At 41.8% G+C, this 24,230-nt stretch overlaps 1 protein-coding gene across 2 annotated transcripts in view; it reads right to left on the bottom strand.

Annotated features, from left to right (window-relative positions):
* Positions 1 to 977: 977 nt before the first annotated feature.
* The window catches only part of LRRC8B (leucine rich repeat containing 8 VRAC subunit B), a 31,683-nt gene continuing 8,430 nt past the window's right edge, over positions 978 to 24,230 (bottom strand). The window contains exons 2-4 of one of the 2 annotated variants that reach the window (XM_083157136.1): positions 16,136 to 16,261; positions 12,356 to 14,491; positions 978 to 8,159 (exon numbers count right to left, since the gene is read on the bottom strand). In XM_083157136.1, the coding sequence (XP_083013262.1) occupies positions 7,893 to 8,159; positions 12,356 to 14,473 (2,385 nt within the window). In that variant the 5' untranslated portion in view covers positions 14,474 to 14,491; positions 16,136 to 16,261 and the 3' untranslated portion in view covers positions 978 to 7,892. The remainder of the gene's footprint in view (positions 8,160 to 12,355; positions 14,492 to 16,135; positions 16,262 to 24,230) is intronic. The other variant, XM_083157137.1, reaches the window with a different exon arrangement.

Below are 24,230 nucleotides of genomic sequence, written 5' to 3' on the forward strand. Positions count from 1 at the left end.
ACTATTCTACAGTCAAAGGAATACAATAATGCTTTTTACTAATGAAGTACAAACAACAACAACAACAACAACAACAAACAAAAAAACAGGCAAGAATTGATTAAATAAGTACTAACATCTTTGACAAAGATACCCAAAATTAACCGCAATGCAATCAGCTATCTTAAGACGTCACATAATTAATTGGAATTCACCTGTAAAATTATATTGGCCAAACACTTCATGCAGTTGGGCACGTTTTACAAGTTGGGTCAGTGGGAGCAGGACATATCTTATATAATTACAGCTTCCAATGAAAGGGAGAAACGATTGCCTGGGCACTGCACAAAAGGTAGGGCACTAAAACACAAGTACTGAAAAAGAATTAGAGAGAACTTAATAGGAAGATTCTAGGGTCTGATAAAACAGATTACACTTATTAGGATCTATGCTATTAGGATCTATGCTATATCTGAACCTCCAACGTGCCATCCGAATAGCTAATTCTGATCTATTGATCTTACCCACACAGTTGTATTGTCAGATGTACTGGGCATTGGCTAATGCCATCTGTGAGCAACGTCATCCACAGGCATATCGTGCGCACACCACCTCCGCTCTGCAAAAGATATAGGGTGACATTTATTGGATGAGAGATTCGGAAAGTGAGAGATTTGGTAAGAAATCTCCAGTTTTTTTAAAGCAGCAATCATTTACACTGCAAAACCAAAATTCTGAATCTCTCACCCTATTAAATTTCCCCCAAATTGTCCATTCAGTAGAATGGACAATACTGTATATATCAACCAGAGTGCACCCAGCATGTGAATCATGATGGAGGGAACAAAAGCTAAGGTGATGTTTTTCTGCATTAGGATCTGGGAAAAACTTTTTATTAACAATATGATCAACAAAACTGACAAATTTTGTAAGAAAACCGCTAACAATCTCCAAAAGTAGTAATAAACACAGCAATATTGTAAAATGAGAATTTAAACTGCAGTATGATGACATGCAAATCTGGTAGAGACTTAAGCCCCGTACATAGAAGTTTTTGAAAGATATCGCTCAGACGGGGCCATTGTTTACTCGCTTAGTATGAATGCTCAATATCGTTAACAATGCGCTCTCTCCTTTATCATTATAGACCTCCTTCGTCTGTGCATGCAGCTCAATCTGACAATATCATCAGCGACTGCATGCACTGCGTGGGACCCGGTGACATCATTGAATGATATCTTTAAACTATAACGTTCAGTGTTTGCGCACAATATCATCCCTTTACAGCCCATCGCCTATTGTGTACGTGGTTTTAGTCAAATAGTCTCATCTTAGTAACTGTACAAAAATACTCACCCCATTGTTGGTGGTAGTAGTAATTTTAGGTAATTTTTTTCTATGAATAGGAAAAGGCTTTAAAATGATTTTATTCAACACTATAAAATGATTTTGTGTTCTTGTGCTAAAATATACCAAGAAAAACTATTAGATACCATGAGGTAAAAAAGTAAGGGGGGTATTCAATCTGGGGTCACGGCTGTCGAGCTTGCTCGACAGCCATGACCCTGTCCTGTTCTCGGTCTACTCGACCAAGAAATCGCATGTGGGATTCAATGTCCCGCCTGCAGCGGGGCAAGAAGGGGGCGTGGCTGCGGCCAGGAAGAGGCGACCTGCAGCCAAAAGCTGGTCACTTCCCTGCCGTTCTTGGCAGAATGAGCCCAACTGCTTGTGAAGTCTGCATTGAATAGGGCCCAGTGGCCATCTACCCTGTCGGGAGATGGTCGCCGGTGATTGAATACCCCCCTAAATGTGAACAAATGGAAATGTGTGAATAATGGCATACTGTCTCCCTATATTCAGATGTGCATTTAATATATGCCTCAGGGTATAAACACACACACACACACACACACACACACACACACACACACACACACACACACACACACAGAAAAACACAAGTATATTAAGATAGATAATTTAGCCACACACTTTTTAAGTACTGTAAAGTATGGCAAGGTGGATTCACCGCTTAATGATAGAAATGTTAGAAACATTAGGTCTATATGGTTGTGAATTGTGCACTTATACCCAAAAATGTCACAGATATATTACATCCTGTGCATCACAGCATAGAAAGGAAGAGTCCAAGTCACGTATGAGGAATAAAAACAAAAGGCGCATCTTCATGTTGTACCATTATTGCACCTTTTTCTCGTAAAATTAATAAATGTTTCCCAAATATCTTTTCATAAACTATTAAAATATAAAAAATACACAAATAAATTTTCAAAGCACTATTTACAATGCACATTTTTTTTGTATAATTCACAAAACAGTTAGTACATCAGTTCACAGCTATATTAAAATAATAATAAAAAAAAAGGTAAAATAAAGTGTTAGCTACACAACACATCAGTGCAAAAGGTTCCAACCATCATAGATGGGAAGAAACCTTATTTGCATAGTAAAACAATAGCTGGAGGTGTGACATAGCTTGTGGCTAGAGAACATTTATGGCCTGATTCTGAGTCGCATGCAGGGTCGATGCTGCGCCCAGTTGGGCGATGTTTTAAGTTGCAGCTGGTGCGAGTTTCAGCGACAAGTCTGATGGTGCGTCTGGAGACAAAGCTCAACCGATGCAAAATGCTGCATGTGGGTGTCTCAGTATTGATGCATGAGTGTAATGCTGGCCACACATCAGACCAACTTTCTTCCAACCATCCAACTAGTTGGTTGGTTGGACTGAAAATCTGGTACTGTATGGGGGCAAATGCCAATAAGCAATTTGCTCACAACTCAGGAGAATGGACAAAAACATTCAGCGAACTTGTTTAAATCAAATAGGTCCAACTCAAGTACATTGTCTGAGTGACAGTTGTTGTCCTTTTTTAGATTTGGGAAACAAATGACTTAATTACAAATTACATTTGCTCCTATCCAGTACCAGGTTTTTATTCCTTCCAACCAACTAGTTGGATGGTTGGAGGAAAGTTGGTCTGATGTGTGGCCAGCATTAGGCGTGGGTTCGGCAAAAGACACAGCCGCATGTGAGTGCATCTCAGAATAAGCCCCTTAACATACAGACATTCTCTATTTTGCCCAGCAGCAAAGATATTGTAATTACATTGATGGCAAAAAAAAAGGTCTTCATGGACTATTCTAAGGTTCAATAATCCCTTTTTCTACATTCATACACTCATAGAACTCAATGATTGAATACAATAAAAGCAGCCATAATGTTAGCATAATATAGATCCTATCAATTCCTTAGGAACCTGTGATATGACTGAATGGATCTTATGCTAATGTGGCTCTTCGTCAGACCTAACTCGGTAATAGTAATAAGACTGCACTCACATAAATTTGTGATCAGCTCACAAGATGTCTACCTCTGCTCTATGTACATTACGTGGAGGGTTTCGTAAAAGGTATGACTTTAGAAGGACATTCTTCTTTGTGAGGTAGGGTTGGATGTCAGTGTTGCCTCCATTGATAGATGCCATCAATGACTATGGTGTCAAAAACCAAGAACAGCAGGCAACCATGCATTGTTTTACCATTCTAATTATGCACAATTAGGTGAAATTTGTTAAATATTGAGATCGAGAATAACAATTCAATCCTATAACTACACGAAGTTCTATAGTGAATAATACAAGGTGTATGATACCTTAATATGATATGAATATCAGGTTATATCTCTAATGCACTGAAATGTTTCAGTGATTATGACAATTCCCAGTGATTTGACCGATTGGTTCCTAAGTGGTGGCGGCATGTATGCTTCACAGATGTTTGTGCCTGGCACTGATTCTGTGCATGAGCCGAAGGGCGGGGCTGTACGATGAATGACAGCTCAGCAGTTGGAAGAGGTGGGGACTTCAATTCTGCGCTATTACACACAGGACCTTTTTCAGGTCTGTTCGCTTGCATGTGAGCTCGATGTTTTCTGAATGCGCATTTCTGTGCATATGCCGGGTGCATGCGTCCACGGCGAACCGATTGTTCGCCGGGTGCACACACCCAAAATTGCGGTCGGTGGGCGGGCCGGGGTGCTCGTCCATGGGAACGCCCAGCATTTGATGGGCATTCCCATGGAAATCGCTGGTGACGTGGGTGCCAGGGGCGGGTAGCTGACATCACCGGATGTCAGCTGCCCACCCACTTCCTTCAGAATGGCCACACACATCTTAAATGTGTGTGCCTTCTACATCATTCGATGGTCGACGACAATCGAATGATGTGGGGGTTCCCCCGCAGGCTGAGAATGGATGTTTATGTAAAACATCCATTCGCAGTCAGTGTGTGTGAACACATGCTTCGAATGGGTGGTGACCAGGCCACCATTCGCAAGGCGGGGTTTGGGGGACTCACAAGGATGTGCATTGGCAGCATTGCAAATTAACCAGAATAACCCCCCAGTGTAAAAGTTTGACATGGCACAGGCCTGCTGACTACCGGCCAACATACATTCCATACTTCAGTAAACCTCAGTAGGAATGAGGAAATTACAGCTGACGAGGGGCTACACATGCAGCAACAATAGCCCGTTTTCTAAGCGATCTGTCTGGCTCGCTTAGAAAGCTCCACGTCTATGCCCCATAGTTAGATCGCCTGCATGTGCATTAATAGACCCTGTGTTAGCACAGATCGCTCAGAACACATCGTTATGTGTATAGGAGGACGTGTGCTGAGTGATCTGTGCTAACTAGATTGCTCAGCAGTACAGTTGAAGAACACATTGCCCCGTGTGTATGGGGCTTAAAGAAGGGGTTCTCACCTTCAGTCCTCAAGTACCACCAACAAATCATGTTTTGTGGATTTCTTTTATCAGTACAGGTGAGTATCCCACCTGCTATCACTGACAGAAATGCTCATGTTAAGTATACTCGAGGTTGAGAATTTCTGATTTAAAAAGTGCACATTCCCAGCCAGACAAATCTTGTGTTGTACGACATACAAATGCTATTTTATTTCTAAATTTTTGCCTGATTTTGCATATACTGTAGCATAGATTAGTGGTTTCAGTTCACACAGGGATATAGAGTTGAGCTAAGATGCCAACTCTAAATTGGACCCCTCCTGTTGAACATAACACATAGAAAATAAAAATGTTCTAAGTACTAAAACTATAGTTGCAGAACAAATATGTACTATATTTATAAAATACAAAAAAAAAGATTTTCAATGAAGAGTTCTGACAATTTGGCAACAAACATGTTTTAATAACTACAATGCTGTTGATAAAGGGGCAAACCTTTCATAATGGACACAACACTTTGTGAAACTGAACATTCCAGAAAAATAATATTTAAAGGTTTATGCATTTGATAAAGGAGCAATTCTAACATTGTAGCAAGTAAATAAGAATTATACCCCTTTCACATCGCAAATGCCGGGTCGTACCCTCGATTTGGATATGGGTCCGTCCCAGGAGCGACCTGGTATTTGCAGTGTTTAACTGCTAACAGCAACCCCGCTTATTGCCGGGTCGCTATTGTCATCTGGTGTTTGGGGTGGCGCATCAGGTGGGGGCAGCACTCAGGCGATGCTAGAAGTGAACAGGACCCGGGTTGCTCAACCTGGGCTACCCGTTCACACTACCCAGCCACCCAGGTCCGACCTGGGGATAATACTTCTTTTATCATGGCTCGGATATCCCGATTGTCAGGTTGCTGGTCCCAGGATATTTAAAATGGCCCTTTCATACCGCACGCTGACCCGGCAACAACCCCGGATCTGCATGGGTTATATTTAGGTTGTGAAAGGGGTACTAATAATAAATAAAGGAGCAATTCTAACATTGTAGCAAGTAAATAAGAATGATAGAGAATCTCTAGGTGATAAAGTTTCTCACACAAGCAAAGGCTGAAATTCTGGCTTAGGATCCCTTTTCACATATCCTCTGAACAAACCATGCAAAACCACATAGGGCATCAATAATTCATAGAGTACTTGCATTTAAATATATTTTTAGCTGTTTTGTCGGAGAGTTTTACCCTAAAACTTGCAACTTGGCTGATTTTTTTGGCACGGTTGCAATTGGCAGAGCAAATGACAAGGTACGTCCATTCACCACTGCTTTGCTACACAGCAATGAATGGCCAAACAAACGGAAAGGAATGAGTATAAAGGCCCATAAACACTGGGAGACTTTGAGCTGAAAGTCGCTCAAAACAGCATGTTTGAGCAGCTTTCAGCTGAAACCCACCCAGTGTGTATGGCCCGGTGATGAGTGTTGAGCGCTGCTGCGTGCTCCTGCATCATTGCCGGGAAAGCCGTTCATCTGCATGTATTACCAGCAGATGAGTGGCTTTGAGGACGACTTTGCATAGCTCTGAGCTATGCAAAGCCGCCCTCCCCTTGCCGTTGGCGCTAGGCAGGGGGAAAGCCGCTCAGTGTGTATGCACTGAGCTGCTTTCCCCCCAGCGATGAACGCGATCATAACTGTCCATACACGCTGGGCATAGACGCCCAGTGTGTATGGACCTTAACAGTTCCACACACCAGAAGCATTAATCGCGCGTTATGTGATGCAATTCATACCTCCGTAACAAGCATGATACATATTGTCCTGATTCATATGGAGAACAGTTTAGGGTTATGCTATATGGACAGTGACTAGACTGGCATAGACTATGCAGCCCTCTTAAAAGAACAATGCTAACCAGGTTTTAACTAAGAAATGTTCCAAAAACTAGGCCCCTAATCCTCTTTTTCAGTTCAAACACAAATACAAGTAGCAAATTAATGAAATGTTTGGCTGGTCCCAAAGCAACAGGATATCCCCAACCATATCTTTTTAGCACCAATCACATTTTGATAAGGACTCGTGAATATCTGGTTGGCAGGTTATCATGAATTGACAGCATAGGTTATATTCAATGGCACAACTGTGCCAATGTGATATGGTCACTCAGACATAGTATCTGAGCAACCTGCTCTGTCCTACACCCGGTTACCGGACTAAGCCAATGTGATTGGTTTGGCCAGAAGCCAATGTGATTGGATTAGCCAGCTAAAGGCAACATGAAAAACCATTCATTAGATTAGCAGAACTATCCTTGCGCTTCCTATCAAAAGCCCACTGTGGTTCTCATTGGGTCCTGTATGCTTTATTGATATCACAATCTAAGAAAGGCAGGAACTAAGTAATTTGTATGCAATTAATAAAGCTATTTTGTTACTAATTGATATTGTGACTGACAGCTATTCAGTTAAATGGCTTTTCTGTACTTTGACTGTCATACAGATACAGTATAAGGCATCAAATGAGACCTTCCTTAACATGACTGTGGACTAAGAACATTAACAGTCATTACATATATTTCAGCAGTAGGTACTGTATACACGCACACACCCACACTCACATTAACAAGCTTTGCTATCACAGTAGTTCAGCACAATGATACATGTGACCTTTGCATGCCACTGATCATACGCTGGTTTTAGCAAAGAACCAGGGTTCAAAATGTTTCAGTAACATTACATTTTGTCCAAAATATATCTGTATATTTTTTTTTAAACAATACTTAAACAAAAATACTAACTATACTATGAAAATTGTGCTACAGTATGACACTTTGTGACAGTTCATCAGTTTAGTCCTTCATCACAGTTTCTGTGCTGGAACATGGCAAGCTCTATATGCATCTTTCTCTTACCATGTTCTGTACAAGCACTATGTTAGTGGTTAACATCCTGTTATACTGACTTTATACGCTTTCTTTTCTACAATATTCAAAATGGCTGCAACCACCATTTCAAAAGCAAAAAGCAATCCGAAACCCAAGAGAACAAGAAGTTACACTAATAGTGGTTAGTGTAGTAGAAGAGCGTATTTCAGTTTTTACCATGATGATAGCAATAAAGATGGCGATATGAAACCCGTTGGGGTAGGTCCAGATTTCCTATCTATGAGTAGATTTCTGGTTGTCCTTTGCATATGATGGGAGTGTATGCAGTACGCTGCTTTCTACAATGATGCAGCTCGGCTTTAGTGATTGACAGGACTCCAGCTCATGAGGAAGTGATTCGATTTGGTTTCCAACCAGCTCTATCTTAATGAGATTTGTCAAGTCCCCAACGTGTGTGGGAAGGCTGGTCAGGCTGTTTTTTCCCAGTAGTAAATACTGTAATTTGCTGCATTTAAACAACCCATCTGGTAATGTCTCAATCTGTAATGGAAGACAATGGGGTTAGCGATTTTATGAGTCAGACATAAGAGATGTGTATAATGTGGTCCTTCAAGATTTTCATCATAACAGAGAAATGTATAAAGTACGATGTATTCCCGTCATTCTGACTAGCGAGCCATTTCATTACAGAGGAATGACAAACTATGGTTTAGCCATTATCGTGTAAATAAGATTTAAAGAGGATCTTTCTTCTAGAATCAATAATTTATGTAAGAGAACATTTACTATTTCTTGTTTTAGCAAAATTCAATGAAATACTCAGGACTCCGAACTCCAGTTGGGTTGATCTTTCTGGTTGCTCCAATGTGTACACAGAATCGGGACTCAAGGGCATTCCCACGTTGGGACTAATGCCCATCCATCAAGTGTGTATCTAGCTTAAAGTTGGATACACAATAAGAAATAGGTCATTTGCTTTGGCGGATCAGAATGACAGATCATTCACAGTGGGGCATATCGGGCAGTGGGGGTTATTCTGGTTGATTCGCAAGGCTGCGAATTCACAGCCATATGATTACACCAAACCCCACCCTGAGAATGTCCGCCCACCCGTCCCCCCTCGCAGCACCGGTTCGCCTGCACAGGCTACGAATGGATGTTTAGCATGAACATCCATTCGCATGCTGTGAGGAATACCCACATCTTTCGATGGTTGCCGACCATCAAAAGATGAGGAAGGTGCATGCATATAAAAGTGACTTTCAAGTCACTTCCATGTGTGTGTACGCTGGGACAGAAATGGATGGGCAGCTGACATCCGGTGATGTCAGGTGCCTGCCCCCCGCACCCGTATCATGGCCTCATTACCATGAGAACGCCCAGCATTCTCATGGGAACACCCATGAAACGCTGGGCATTCCCATATGGCGCTGGGGCTGGCTGTCGCCCCCCCGCCCTTCTCCGCCCCCCCGCACGCCGTGTAGGGTGCGTGCACCAGGTGAACCAAAAGTTCGCTGTGGGTGCACGCACCCTACATTTGCACATGCGCAGAAACGCCTCCGTGCATGCGTACTACATTGGTCCTCCGTGTGAATCCAGAGAGACCGAAGAAACATGAATAACCCATATTGTGTATGCCAAATATGTGCACCCGTCATCATTAGCAATGTCTTCTGGTCAGTTCCGTTGAAAATGACAGAAGACACCTCTAGCGAAAATGCAGCATGGCATTCCATGTCGCTCCATCGTTATTCTGTATCTGCAAGTGTGTATGCTTTTGCCGACGCAGGGTCCCATCAACCCTTCATCTAATATGTACCCAGCTTAACCAGGTGTTAGCCACTATATAGCAATGTTGCTATGCAAAATAATACACAAAAATACACAAATGGGGGCATGGCCATAGTTACTAGGTCGACCACTAATGTTCAGTGACAGTGATTAGGTCCACATCTGAAAATTGTCAACATACACTAACTAGTTCAATAGTGACACAAGGTCGACATAGACATGGTTGACACAGGAAAGGGTCTACATTGATTTTTCAGGGATTTTGGGGTCTACAGATGGAGCCGTTTTCATTCATACAGACTGCACGCTATGTCATTCTGTCTCAGCACACCATTCGCACGCTCTATTTGCGGTAATGGGACCCTCGAGCATGTGCAACAATTATGCATCCCCCTCTTGGCGAATGTCGCGCAGAGACTGGAAGACACGGCATGCTGTCGGATGAATAAAAACATCTCCATCTGTATGTCTACATGGACACCATATAAGTGTACAGCGTCCCCTCGCTTCAGGCGGTACTTGTTTCCTAGCACAGCACCCATCACATACCATGCCATAAGGTATGCGATGGTATGCGATGCGATATTCGGGTAAATGACCCGGAATGTACAATTAAATATCGCATAGCATCGCATGCCAGCAAATGGCATGCGATGCGATTTTTAATTGTACAACCACCCTGGTGGGTGCTTACAATGTTAAATGCACCCCATTTTCAACGCCACCCCCGCTATCAACGCCAACCCGAAGCATGGCGAGCGCAGCGAGCCAGCGTTGGGTGGCGGTACGCGTCCTCCGACCTTTTCATACCCCCACTACCCACATCGGCGTGGAGTTGATTTTAGATAGTGTGGCGAGCGCAGCAAGCCACCGAGCCCAAAGCGTGGCGAGTGCACACTATCTAAAATCAACTCCACGCCGACGTGGATAGTGGGGGTATGAAAAGGTCGGAGGACGAGTACCACTGCGCTCGCCACGCTTCGGGTTGGCGTTGATAGTGGGGGTGAATTTAACATTGTAAGCACCCATCAGGGTTAAAAATCGCATCGCATGCCGCTATATTGCATGCGATGCGATGGAAATCGGGGGCGCCGTGCTAGAAAACAAGTACCCTTCAGGCACTATTCTGTTCTCCCACTGCAATAGTAAAGTATGAACAAGTCAATTGAAATATAGATCCTGAAAAACTCATGTCGACATTTCATGTGTCGACCATGTCTGTCGACCATTTGCTTGTGTTGACCTTGTGTCACTGTCGACCTAGTGTATGTCGACCATTTTCATTAGTGGTCAACCTAATGAATGTCAACCGGATACCATGGCCACACCTATGGGAGGTGTCGCCAAATCCATTGTGAAGTGGCCATGCGCCCAAAGATGTGCGACCTCCAAAATTTGAGAGTTATGTAAGTAAGAGTCTGGGAACATTATACTATTTGCACTGGATAAAAGTGATGCAATATAAAAAGTAGGTTATAAAATGTGCTATGAAACATATAATAAGTAGATTATGGGTAAATATACACAAACAGAAGTAAAGAATACGTAAAATGGCAATGGTGCAAGAAGTCAGAATAAAACTGTCAAATGAAAGGGGACACCAGAATTGAAGGCAAACAATAGACAAAGGATGAAAAATGAAAATAGAAACAAAGGAGACTAACATTACCCTAGGCACACACAAAAAATAGAGAGGAACCAAATCCTTCTTTCAATTGAAGAAAACTTCGACTTGGAAGCATAATCTTGATTTTCCTGCACATTTAGGTGGTGATTTGAATAAGCTCGGTAAGCTGTGAAGCTCACAGTTTACCAAGCACCTGTGTTGCTGTTTGGGGCATGGGCCAATTTCGGATCACTATGAGTGATCCAGAATTGTCCCCTTACCAATTTGCCCCATTTACCTGAGAAAGCCAATTGGCCCCTTACCTGAGAAATATGAGAAATATCGATTGTTACTTAAAGCAAAGGTATGACTGCAAAACCACAGTGGCTTCTCTAAACATTTTAGTGCAGTTGCCAGGCCACTAGGGAACACAGAGAAGAAGCCTTGAAAGTTTTGGTCTCTGTGGTTTGTCTAGAAGTTGTGATTATGGGCCTTATTCTGGTCTGTGCGGCCGGAGCCGAATATGGGGCCAGGACCGTGCGTCCTAAACCCCGCCTTCCGTACGGATTGCTCACTCCGTCCGAATGCGGTAAGCCGAGTGGATTTCTCATGTATACACCTCCTCCATCTCTGGGAACCTCCCCCATCATTCGATGGTCGCATACCATCGAATGCAGGACCAAGCGGTCAGGCAGCTCCCGCGAGCTCAGACCACTCGGGCATTTCTCCGTGCAAAAGCAGGGATCTGGGCGGGAAGCTGACATCCGGCAATGTCATATGTCCGCCCATGAAACGCGGGGCGTATGCATATGTTAATGAGGCCAAACAGCCCTTCACGCCCCTCTCCTCCCCCTGTTCGTAGTGTAAACAATTCATGTGGAATTTGGACGTATGTCCCTTTCGCACATGCGCAGATATGCCTCTGCACATGCGCAGACACAAAACATTGGCGGAACGAACGCACGCGGACATATCCGCACCAACCAGAATAAGGGCCTATGTAAGGTAGAATAATTAACATAAACACGTCTTCTCTTAGAAACATTAAACATATGTTGATCATTTAAATACATGACATAAGCAAAGGACTTTGCCGTTAGCTAGAATGCCAATAACTTTTAACATTGTTTGAAAAATGTCAGGAGCCAATTGGCTGTAACTTTTATCGCTCTCTAATTCTTAGCAAATAGTAGTAAGGAATGGTGCTACAAAACTTTGAAAAGACTTCAGATATCTTTGTCATCTACAGTTGATGGTAAAATGTTTTACATTACACACATTATAAAAGTGAATAAAACTATGACAATACAACAATATTTGTGATATACAAGATACTTACACTATTTTTTGTCACAGCAAAATACTGAAGATTTCTTAAGAGTTGAATCTCCTCTGGTATGAAAGTTAGATTGTTATAACTAAGGTCCAAAACTCGCAGCTTGCTACACAAAAACAGTTGTAGCGGCACCATTTCTATGTTGTTATGATTTAAGTAAAGCTGTTCTAAGTTTGGCAATGCTCCAATCTGGAGAGGGATGTAGGCAATGGAGTTATGCCACAATTTCAGGCAGGTAAGTTTGTGCAGATGCTGGAAACTAATAATTTCTTCAACAGTTTTAAAATTATTTCCTCTGAAATCAATTTCCCGCAGTTCACTCAGGCTAAAAATGGAATGTGGAATTCGTTCTAGGTCACAGTTGATTAATTCTAGGCAGCCAAGGTTTACCATCTTTTTTAAGCTGATTAATATCAGCAATCTATTTCCTTCATTGTTAACGCTAAGCTTCTCTAGAAATGGTAACATGTCAGTAACGACGGGTGGAATCCGTGGAAGGCTGCTCTTCATGTAAAGTGTGGTCAGGTTCTTCAGGTCCTGAAGACCTTCGATGTGTGTAAAATTGTAATTATCAAGAGATCCTGCTAAATACAGTTCCTTTAAGTTCTTCAAAAGGAAAATCCAAGAAGGAATCTTTTCAATTGAAGTAAATTTCAGGTGCAAAGTTTCAAGGTTTTCCGCTAGAAAGCTCAGAGCTTGTAGGTCCACGGTGAGCGTTGAGTGATAAACATGAAGTTCCTTGAGGTTGACCAACTGAGTTATCATTGGGGTGAGTTTTGCATCTGGAATAAGTTCAAGTCTCATGACTTCTATTTCGTTGAGTTCAAATACATTGTCTGGTAATCCGCTTAGCATGAATAGGTGAAGCTCTACTTTGTCCTTGGAATTTCGGGTTAGTTTATTTCGGAGCATCTCCACTGTCCACTCATTGTTAAGGTTAATCTGTTTCAGTTTGTTTTCGCTGACTTCTGATAGAAATATTGAGAAGCGTTTGGAGTATAGCGGATCATACTGGTCTGCTAGGTGCAGAATAAAAGCAAAGTCATTTTGGACATCTGGGATATCGCTATAATTACTCTTTTCTCGGACTGCTTCGAATGAATATTGATTCAGAGAACTTCTCAACATCCACCACAGGCTGTAAAAGCAAGCAAATCCATACAAAAATATCAGTAGAACATAAAATGTGGCCAAAACCTTGAAAATTGCAGCAAGAGAGTAAACGCATTGGTATCTCTTGTACCCTGTGAACGCTTCAATATCAACTACACAGTCGATTTCAAAAGTTATATGCATCAAAAAATAAGATACATAAGTAATTATGATAAGTAGTGCTATGACTTTAATGACGATCTGTTTCAGGTAAAGACTATAAATGATGTCTTTTTGTTCAACGTGTAGACGAAACCGGCGTACTTTTTCAAACAAGGCCTTGGCCTGTTCTCCTTCTTTTTTATCCAGTACACTTGAAGCATCGTCTTCAACTGCAGTGGTCTCTACCCCAGGTTGTAACGACTGCTTCCTTGTGTCTGTATCTTCAGCAATAGATGAGGAAGTCAAGAGGCGTGATCTTTTGCGTGTCTGATTTCTCACAGTTTGTTCAGCAACAGTCTCAGACAAGGCTCGAGTTGTCCAAGGGGAATCAAAACATTTATACAAAATAGCAACAAAGTGCTCCAGCCTAGAACTTGTGCTTGGGTAATGAAGCCAAAAATTGCTGCACACAGCAAAAATGATGGTGTGAAGGAACACCAGATAGGGGAAAAACTTAGTAAACCAGTGGAGCTGTTTTTCATAGCAGACTGCGTCAATATAGGCATATTGTTGGCGATGCAAGTCATTCTGGATTCCTGTGGAGTGACTCATTTTTCCCAACGGCCCAGATGACAAATTAATCTTTGCAATGACGTGTTCCATAGGATGTGCACAGTGATTGTCCACCTCTGCCTTACAGGGAAGGCATAGCATCCTGCTCTGCGTGAGCTGCAGAGCACCTGCCAGAACAGCAATCATCAGCATCACCATTGTAATGTAATACCAAAACACATCCCACCATGGCTTCAAAATGTGATAGGACGACTGGGCATCTGCTAAAAATCTCAGCTCTGTTACAGTTATCATGGTTTATGTCTGTGACAGCTGCAATACAGAAAAGAAATGAGAAAAGGTAAGAGTTCTGTTTAAGGCTATAACATATTGACATAAAAAGGACATGTGGGTAATATACTTGGGTCAAACTGATATCTGGCTTAACTAACAGATATCAGTTGATGGCTGCTGATGATCATTTGATGACAATTTACCAACACAACCAATAACAGTAATCCATTTGTGTCCACGTTATTATTGTTTTTCAATATTTTTTTTGGAACCATATATGTTGTAATATTAAGATTCAGGATGGAAAAATGCTCAATCTCGGGATTCCCGGGATCCTGGGATTGGCTTCCCTAAAAAAAAAAATACCCTGCATGTTTACCTGGTTGCCGAGTGGGGTCGCCGGAAGGGTGGGCGGGGATCTGGGCGGGGTCTCAGGGAGCAAGGAGCAGGGTGGGTAGGCAGGAGCAGGCAGGAAGCCGGGTGGGGGAGAGACGAGATGGTTGTCCGTAAGCTGGGTGGGTAGGCGGGGTCTCCGGGAGCCAGCCATCAGCACGTCTTGGCTGTCTGTGCGGCCTGCGCTGCATGACCTATGACCTCGTCACGCTGCACAGGGCCGCGCTGCCGGGTACAGGGGAAGTCGGGCAGCGTCTGAGCAATGCTCAGATGCTGCCCGGCATTACACTGCGCATCCCGAAATCCCGGGATTGGATACACCAATCCCGGGATTGAAATCCCAGTTTTTTGGAGGCCAAATCCCGGGATCCCGCCGATCCCAAGATTGGCCACCATAATAGCCATCTTAAGGTTCTAAAAAGAGCAGAACGTGTAGCACCTGACCACTTTATTTGACAGCTCAAGAGTTTGCGGCATTTTCATCCTAAAACATAAGCCTTCCTTAAAGCAGTGGTTTTTTTTTTTGTACTTTAATTGGAACTTCTTACAATGGTGAGACATTACTATAGTTTTGTTTATCGGTCATAAAACTAAATTTTTATATTATCCCAACAAAAATACCGGTTTTCATAAAAAGAGTTAAACTAATTAGAAATGTGTTGTTGAACACATCATATATCATATTCTTCAAAATAACAATTTTTCTGTTTTATTTGCATCCCCCCCCCCCAAAAAAAAAGCCTAAGGGAGAGAATCAATCAGGTTACCCAATAGCTCTTGAATGGTTGACGGATTCAACTGCCCGCAGGAACCCCTGTGTTTCCTTGCAGCATAGGAGATGGAAAAACTCATTCTTACTCTTTACCCTAAAATCCTGTCAGCATATTTCAAGTTTTGCTTTAACAATCCAAAAGAACAATGACAATGATGCAATACATTTCTAAACTTAGAACCACTGTCATGTAAGATATGTTACCACAGTGACTCTTGGAAGTCCAGCAGCCCAACAGTAACGCATATTAATACATCTGTCTTAATGCACATTAGTAGATATTTATGTACAATAGAAAAGTATGTATCAGTTAATGTGGACATTTCCCCTACATAGGTGAGTCAGGCATTTTATGTCTGAAACCAATTCCTGAGCCTACAATTTGCCTAGGAACACTGCACGAACATCAGGCATAAAATGGTAATTTGGTTCAGCCAACAAAATGGCTGCCTCCAACACTTTGTAGACAACATTTGAAATGATACGTACTCTTCCATATAGGTGACAGACATGCTTACCACAGTGCTATAGACCGAGTGGACAATTCTTCAGTCAGGGGGTCTGCATCTTTTATACAATCTCAGTCTCTTCATCTCTTCATTTGCTTTCATTTTGGAACAAAACCCTGCACCATCTTCCTCCTCCTATGAAAAACGCACACACAGGCATACATGGGCTAGTGACAGGCAGTAATTCAGCAAGAGAGAAAGGATTAAGAATGTGTGTGACAACACCTCAACAAAAAAAGTGCCTTCTGTTTTCTCCAAGCTGTGTACATGCAGAGAAGCAATACCACAAATGTTTCCTGTTTCACAATGTGCTGATAAGTATTTTATTGACCACATTCATAAGCGGTCGCAGCCAATAGGACATTTTTACTGAAATAGAACAACTATTTTGTTACAATCAATAATGTGATGAGATTACATGCTGCCAGCCATGTCTACAGAGAGGATACCAAAAGTAACCTTGCCTTAGCTTTGTTAATTAGCACACAAAATGGTCCATTCAATCCCACAGACCACGCTAGCTCGTCTACCAGCTTGGGAGGGGTTAAGCATTGTGTATCGATGTATGGCACAGAATCCCAATATTATAATGACAGTAGCCTACCAGTCTGGTAGTTATATAGAACTACATATCTGTGTTTGCAGCAGAATCCCAATATTGTGATTATGCTGTAAATCTGTCTGCCAAACCCCCCTACCCACTGTCCCATTTAATTAGTAAAATTAAATTTCGAGGGGGGAAATGGTTTTACCAAACGCCCAAAGTAATAGGCAATCCTCAGAGCAATTAATTGGTGCTCCGATTGGCCTCACATTACTTTACACGCTCCAAAAGGTATCAGGTTTAAAGTGTGTGTTATCCTGTGACTGCATCTTTGTACAAAGTTTAACTGACCATAGTGGTAGTAGTGCACCACTAACTACAGGTCGAGTATCCCGTATCCGAATATCCGTTATCCAAATTATTCCGAAATACGGACATTCCAGAAAGTGAAAAAAAAAATTTTTTTTGCTAAAAACTCACTGGGGACATTTGTAACAGCATCACTGGGGACATGATATGTAACTGGCACTATATATGTGCAAGACAATGATTGCTTGGCATTCAAATTCAGTGCTGAGATAGTACATAAATTTTTGTTGCACGTTTTTGAAACCTTGTTTTTTGAACAATTTAAATATATTTGTGTGTATTTTATGTGGTAATAAAATATATTTGTGTGTATATTATGTGTATATACAGCATAAATGCAAGATACTTCAAAATACATCATTGAAATATTAAAATATTCCGAAATACGGAATAATCCGTTATCCAAAATTCTCCTGGTCCCGAGCATTTTGGATACGGGATACTCAACCTGTACTAACAGGAGACTGAACTAATTATAAACTGTACTAACCCTGGATAGTGAACCAAACTAATCATACTAACTGCAAGGTTCCATCTATACTTATTAACAGTATACTAATGAAGGCAAAATGGGAAGCCTGACTAACATCTGAGCCTCATATCAATGATGGTAGCATCCTAATCAGGGACTGTGCCAGCAAAGCTAATACCTCGTTTTAATAAGAGTCAATTTTAATTAACATTATTAAGTTTATTTTAATATTTTATTATTTTTCTTCATTTTCTTGGTGCGCTTTTCTCTTTCATTAGTATATATATATATATATATATATATATATATATATATATATATAAACTGTTGTATGTACTGTCTGTCGATTGTTGTGTTGTTAATTAATTTTATATTTGAATATAAGTATGTATTCCCGTGCACAGTGATATATCCTGTTTCTTGGCTTTCTATACTCTGAGGTTTGAGCACCTCATAATATCACAGCAGCAGCGAATAATCGTTATTAGCAATACATTTTTTATATAATCCTGAATATCGGGTTTCAGTGCCAGACCATCTTTTGGTATATATGTGCAGAGATAGTTAGATTTGGGTGTTATTTTGTTACTGTGTAGGGTAAATACTGGCGGCTTTATTTTAACACTGCAACATAGATATCAGTTTTGAAGTACAAACCCCACCCAAATCTAACTCTCTATGCACATGTTATATCTGCCCCCCCCCCCCCCCCCCCCATGCAGTGTACATGGTTTTGTCCACTAAAGAGATCATTTGCTTTTGTAAGTGAACCAGAATCACGGCCCTTAATGCTAGCAGCTAAGAACCCACTAAATTTATGTGCATCATCAATGGTTGACACAGAAATAATTGAAGAAAGTCTAAACTTCTGGTAATTTTACGTGAGTGGCTCTCAGTACACTTTGGAATAAATTAAAATCAAGTCCAAAAAAAGATTTTGTTGATTACTTTCTTCAGACCGACTGCGACTAATAACTTCTACATATCAACATTGAGCCAAAAAGATGCTGCTCTGTTCTCCTGGATAATATCACAGATAGACTTCAGATTTCTGCAGGCCAAGATGCTCTGGGAAAAGCTGAAGCATGGAAAGATTCGCCTGATCCCACGGGAAGCAAAGACGATGAATGTTTTGTTGGTGAAAAACAAATGTTTCGAATGATTCTGCACCATGTGAATAATTGTGGAGACAAGTGGTTCTGTACTTGTACATGTTGCAGGTTTATCATAAATCAATTCAGAAATATACAACAACAAATCAGCCACCTAATAGTCACGTTTTAGTGAAATACTTTGGCAATGAGACAAATTTAATCATATTTTACCCCAAACTGAATCTAAAGGTGCATACACACTGTACAATTTTTTGACCAATTTCATTTAAAGACATTTCCCTTGAACCCAGTGTCCTGGATGAAAGATATTGACAATAGACGAAAGATCTAGCTACAGCTTATAGGCTCTTTTTGAAAGATATCCGAATTGAGCTGCATGCACAGTTGTCAAACAATCTTGATGAACAACTGGCGGGTTTTTCAACTGGCGGGTTTTTCGTCGCAAATGCACTGAAAGATATTTTGACCAATTGGTCAAAAAAGTTGGTCAATAAAATTATACAATGTGTATGCACCTTTAGTTTTTGTTGGAATTATCCTTTATCAGACAGCAGGCATTCTAGTATTAATCTGCAAAACTGATCCAAAAGTCCTTAAATTTGGTCAAAAATGGTCCAAAACACGTGGGTTTTTGGCCGTGCCAAATTTTTGGACCAGTCAAAATAAAAAGATCGACAGGGGCATTGAATAGGGCGGGTTGGATTGAATTACATGCTCTAGCAGCAGCCAATTAGACGAAAAACTAGAGCTGGGGACAGAACCTATCATGCAGAGGACACAGGTCTGTGGGGGATTATTTCGGTAGCAGGTCTGAGGAGTGACTCAGTGCCCGCCTCTAAAATCTGCACTGAACGTTGAGTCACCGGCATGAGCAATACAACTGAGAAGAGACTAAAAATTGCTGCACCGTCTGCCATATTGCTGGTAGATTTGTGGCTGAAGTGTGTAATGTCTGGGTTCAGAGATTGTTCAGGATGGCCAGTGTAATCATGCAGCAGAGGCCAGGAAGTCTGCATTAAAAAACGCAGATCGTGGCCTCTGCAAGCATACAAGATGAAGTTGTCAGTCCCCATTATGTAAACCGCTAACTGTTTCAGCCTGTAATAGTGTTCACTCTAAGATTTTTTTTAGGCTAGGGTGCTGACCACCAGGCAGGGCACGTTTTTCAATTGGCAGGGCACATTTTATATTAGAAATTTACGTTAGAAACAAACAAACAAAAAAAATTAAAAAAATTGACACACTGCACTAGGATTACACTCATTAACATTGTCATTGCTATGCCCATTACATATTCTGTCATAATGACAATTACACATTATGGCACATACTGTAATGCCTTTTACACATTATACCACACACCATAATATGGTGTGTGGTATATATATATATATATATATATATATATATATATATATATATATATATATATATATATTACCAATTCATATTCTCCATAGAAAAGCAATTGCTGTGCAAAGATCCCCCGTCTCTAAACAAAATCTAAACTACTATAATATTGGACAAGAGAAGGAAATTATGCATTGTATTCAGTAGCTGTGAGCAGTGCTGGAACCAGGGTGTTGGCTAGATGAACCACCAGTATCTGCATATTATAACATGCTCTATTATTACTTTAGCTGAATATGTCAGGTTTCCAGAGAGATTATCAAGCATACCCCTTTTACATCGCTGCAAAAACCAGGGTCAGTGGCGGGTCAGAACCGGGTCAGCGGTGGCGTAAATGGGTCAACCCATGTCCATTTACATGGGACTTCTACCAGGGCGGAGGGAAAAAGTTGAAATTGAGATATTCAAAATCGGCTAGTGTGGAAAAGTTGCGACTTTTTGTGCTAAGACAATATCTTCTGTTCCGGTAAGACACCTAAAGTTTTGCTTTTTAGATGAAAATAACGAAACGTATGAAGAAGCTCCGATCTAGTTAAAATTATGACAGGACGCCTTAGAATGGTTCATAGGGGATGCAAAACAGTTTTTCAGACCAATTCATGTTTATATAAACTGCCACAATTAAAGACACTAAACAGTAGTGTTTAAAATACTGTACCTAAATAACAGAGCATAATGCATTGTTTACTGAACTTACTTTAGCATTCATTAAAGTGTTGGACATTAAAAGACAAAGAGGTGCACTATTCCATTAAGGGCAAACAAAAAGGGATTTACCCTAAGTTTTTTTTTTTGGGTGACTTCAATTACAGAGCATCCTCTCCCAAAAACAAAAACTACAACAACAAAAAACACTTTCGTGGAAACACACAATAATCACAATTGTAACCATGAAAATGGGTCAGTTATCAGATATTTTTTTTTCCCGTGAACTTTGCACTAGGACAACGCTTTTGCACGTATCTTATTCAGGTCAAGTCACAACTTTTCCACACTAGCCGATTTGAAATATCTCAATGTCAACTTTTTAACTCCGCCCTATTGAACACGGCTAGGACCTGGGTAGAGGGCAGTGTAAATGTCATATGACCCGGTTCCCGTTTACATCAATGGGGGAAGCCCAACCTCCAGACGGCAGCATCCGCAGGTTGGACTGGGGGGGCACACACAGCCTCCACTGCTGTACTCTGCAGACAGCAGCAGAGACAGGGGGGAGGTGAATGGATACCTGTGTGCGGCATCCATTCACTTCATGGACAGGGGCTTACTTTGGTGCTGGGCTTGCCCCTAGTGCGGCGGTCCAGGGCTCAGCGATCCCAGCGCTTGGAGATGATGTAATCTCCAAGCGGTGGCTCAGGAGTGCCTCGGCCGGGGGGGGGGGGGGGGGGGGGGGTTTAGGGGAATGACGGTGAAGGTTGCCACTGCTGTGTGGCATATTGTGAACTTGGTTTGGAGTGGAAGAGGAGGGCCCAAAAATTTTGTTTTGCACCTGGGCCAACCACTCGTAAGTTCCGACACTGAGTAATAGTCTATGGCTAGGGTTACCATCTTATCCCTTTAATTCCGGACACATATTAATTACACAGGTTCTGTGGCTGGCTGACTTCAATGTGTCCGGAATTAAAAGGGATGAGGTGGTAATCCTATATATAGCACATGTTTTCAAACTTGGTCCTCGGGACCCCACACAGTGCATATTTTACAGGTTTCCTTTCAGAATCAAGTAAAATAATTAGTTCCATCTTTGGATATTTTAAAATGTGTCAGTGTGAATGATGAATTTTAAAATGTGTGAGTAATAAATACACCTGTGCACATGCCGGGTGACCTGGAAAGCGTTAACTGTGTGGGGTACTGAGGAATGAATTTTGGAACCACTGGTCTATAGGATAAGGTGCCCCTCACCTGGCACTCCTGCTTGGGTCAGCAGGTACCACTATTTCCTGTTGCCCTTTAAACTTAATTTTCCTGCCCACCTGTTACTCCCAGGATGGATCCCACTTATGCTTCCAGCATGCAATATGCTGGGAGCATACGGATGGTGTAATGGTTAGCATTACTGCCTCACAGCGCTGAGGTCATGGGTTCAATTCCCACCGTGGCTCTAACTGTGTGGAGTTTGTATATTCTCCCCGTACTTGCGTGGGTTTCCTCCGGGTACTCCGGTTTCCTTCCACAATCCAAAAATATACTGGTAGGTTAATTGGCTCCCATCAAATTAACCCTAGAATGTCTGTGTGTGCGTGTACATGTGGTAGGGAATATAGATTGTAAGCTCCACTGGGGCAGGGACTGATGTGGATGTTCAAATATCCTCTGTAAAGTGCTGCGGAATATGTATGCGCTATATAAGAAACTGTAAATAAATAAATGTATCTTGAGCCAGTGACACTACAATTTGGACCACAGGGGCCACCTAAAGCCTTAACCAAGCTCTCTTCATGGAAATCCTTTGTGATTACCCAATCCTTTACAGTAAATGACCCAGATTTACAGCAGGAATGGTTAGGACTGCTGTCAATTCCTTTTACGATCTCTAGAAACCACAGTACTCAGTAAGCAGATATTGTACTTACTGGTATCTAAAAGGTGCGTACACATGTACAGATGTATCTGTCCGATCTATCTGGTGGGAACAAAAATGTATGGGAGCAAATGACAATCAAAAAATTGTTCCCAAACGCTTGAAAACAGACAGTGATCAGTCAGACAAATTGTTTAAATCATTCTGATATAAGAAATTTATCAAGGCATGTTTTTTGTCATTTGCTCCCATACATTTCCAGGTTTTTGTTCCCACCAGATAGATTGGACAGATAAATCCGTACGTGTGTACCAAATCTGAAGACAGCAATACACTCCAGATTTGTATTGCCAACTGTTTGTTTTATAAGTCCAAACAAAAAGCAAAATAACAAAGTTAGTAAGCGATGTCGGTCTACATGTAATCCATATGGGAAACATTAGTTGTCTACGGAGAATTATTTCCAAGGATACCGCACAGGAAATCAAAATTCTAAAGAATTAGACACAGGCCAGCTGTGCTTTAAGCATCCTTATCTTATCCTTGGTTTATTACCCACATTATTTGAATTTGGTTTCCATAAAACTAGAAAATAATGAGAAGGGAAATGCGCCCAACCCCTCCCCCCCCCCCACCCAATCCCCTCAGTACCATGAGAGGGGATGTACGCAAACAGATCCCCTCGCATGCTGCCGAAGAGTGGAGAAATCATTTGATGGACGCCGACTGTACTGACTTTTATTTCCGAAGAGGGGCCCGGCAGGCATCTGCCCACCTGCGTTACCAGGGGAACACCCAGTGTTTTCATGGGGACGCCTATAAAAATGCTGGCTGTTCCCCTGCTCTGGCCCCTCCCTCCCCTATCCGTGTGAACGCCTCTGTGGGGGTCATGGAAAATAGCCCGTCAGTCAGGATTCCGATGTCGGTATACCCACCACCGTGACCCCGACAGTCGGGCAGTCATCTGGCACCCGATATATGAAGGGAAGGAGAAAATCTGGTTGCCATGTATTCTGTATTTATGTGTTGTAAGACAGTTGGTCTGATTGATATACGAGAGGAGGATTTCCACATGCTGCATTGTGTCTTCTGACTAAATATAGAGATAGCCTCTAAATGCTGCTGTAACATCTTGTATGCTGTGAAAGACCTTTAGTAACAGACATAATAGGGGCACATTTTCTAAAGGTAATAAAAGTAAAAAGCGGGGATTTTGCCCATAGCAAACCAATCATGCTATCATTTACTATGATACAATAGAGAAATGATAGCAAGAATCTGGTTGCTTGGTTGCTGTGGGGTGGGAGGTAGGAGGCAATATATATATTTTTTTTTATCGCACAGATCGCAGCCAGACAGTTTGGGCTAAACCCAACTAAAATGCTGGATGCAACCTGTAAAGTGCCATGTAAGTGCCCGGACAGGCCACTTTTAAGCTTGCCAGCACTGCAAGTTAAAGTCCGTCTCCCTGTGGGGGGGAGGGGTCTGTGAGTTGAATTGTGTCTCACTGCGGCTCAGCGCAGCCAAACAGATTGAATTGCTGAAATGTATTGCTCTGTTGGGTGTCATCTAGTGGCAGCTGCGGGGAGAGAGTACGAGAAATAGACATCTTGCATTTATAACAAGTGCATCCATATCCTGCAACCAGCAAAATTGCTCAAAGTGCGATT

The sequence above is a fragment of the Crinia signifera genome, chromosome 8 (genome assembly GCF_055691185.1).
Source record: "Crinia signifera chromosome 8, ASM5569118v1, whole genome shotgun sequence".
In the NCBI taxonomy this organism is placed as follows: Eukaryota; Metazoa; Chordata; class Amphibia; order Anura; family Myobatrachidae; genus Crinia; species Crinia signifera.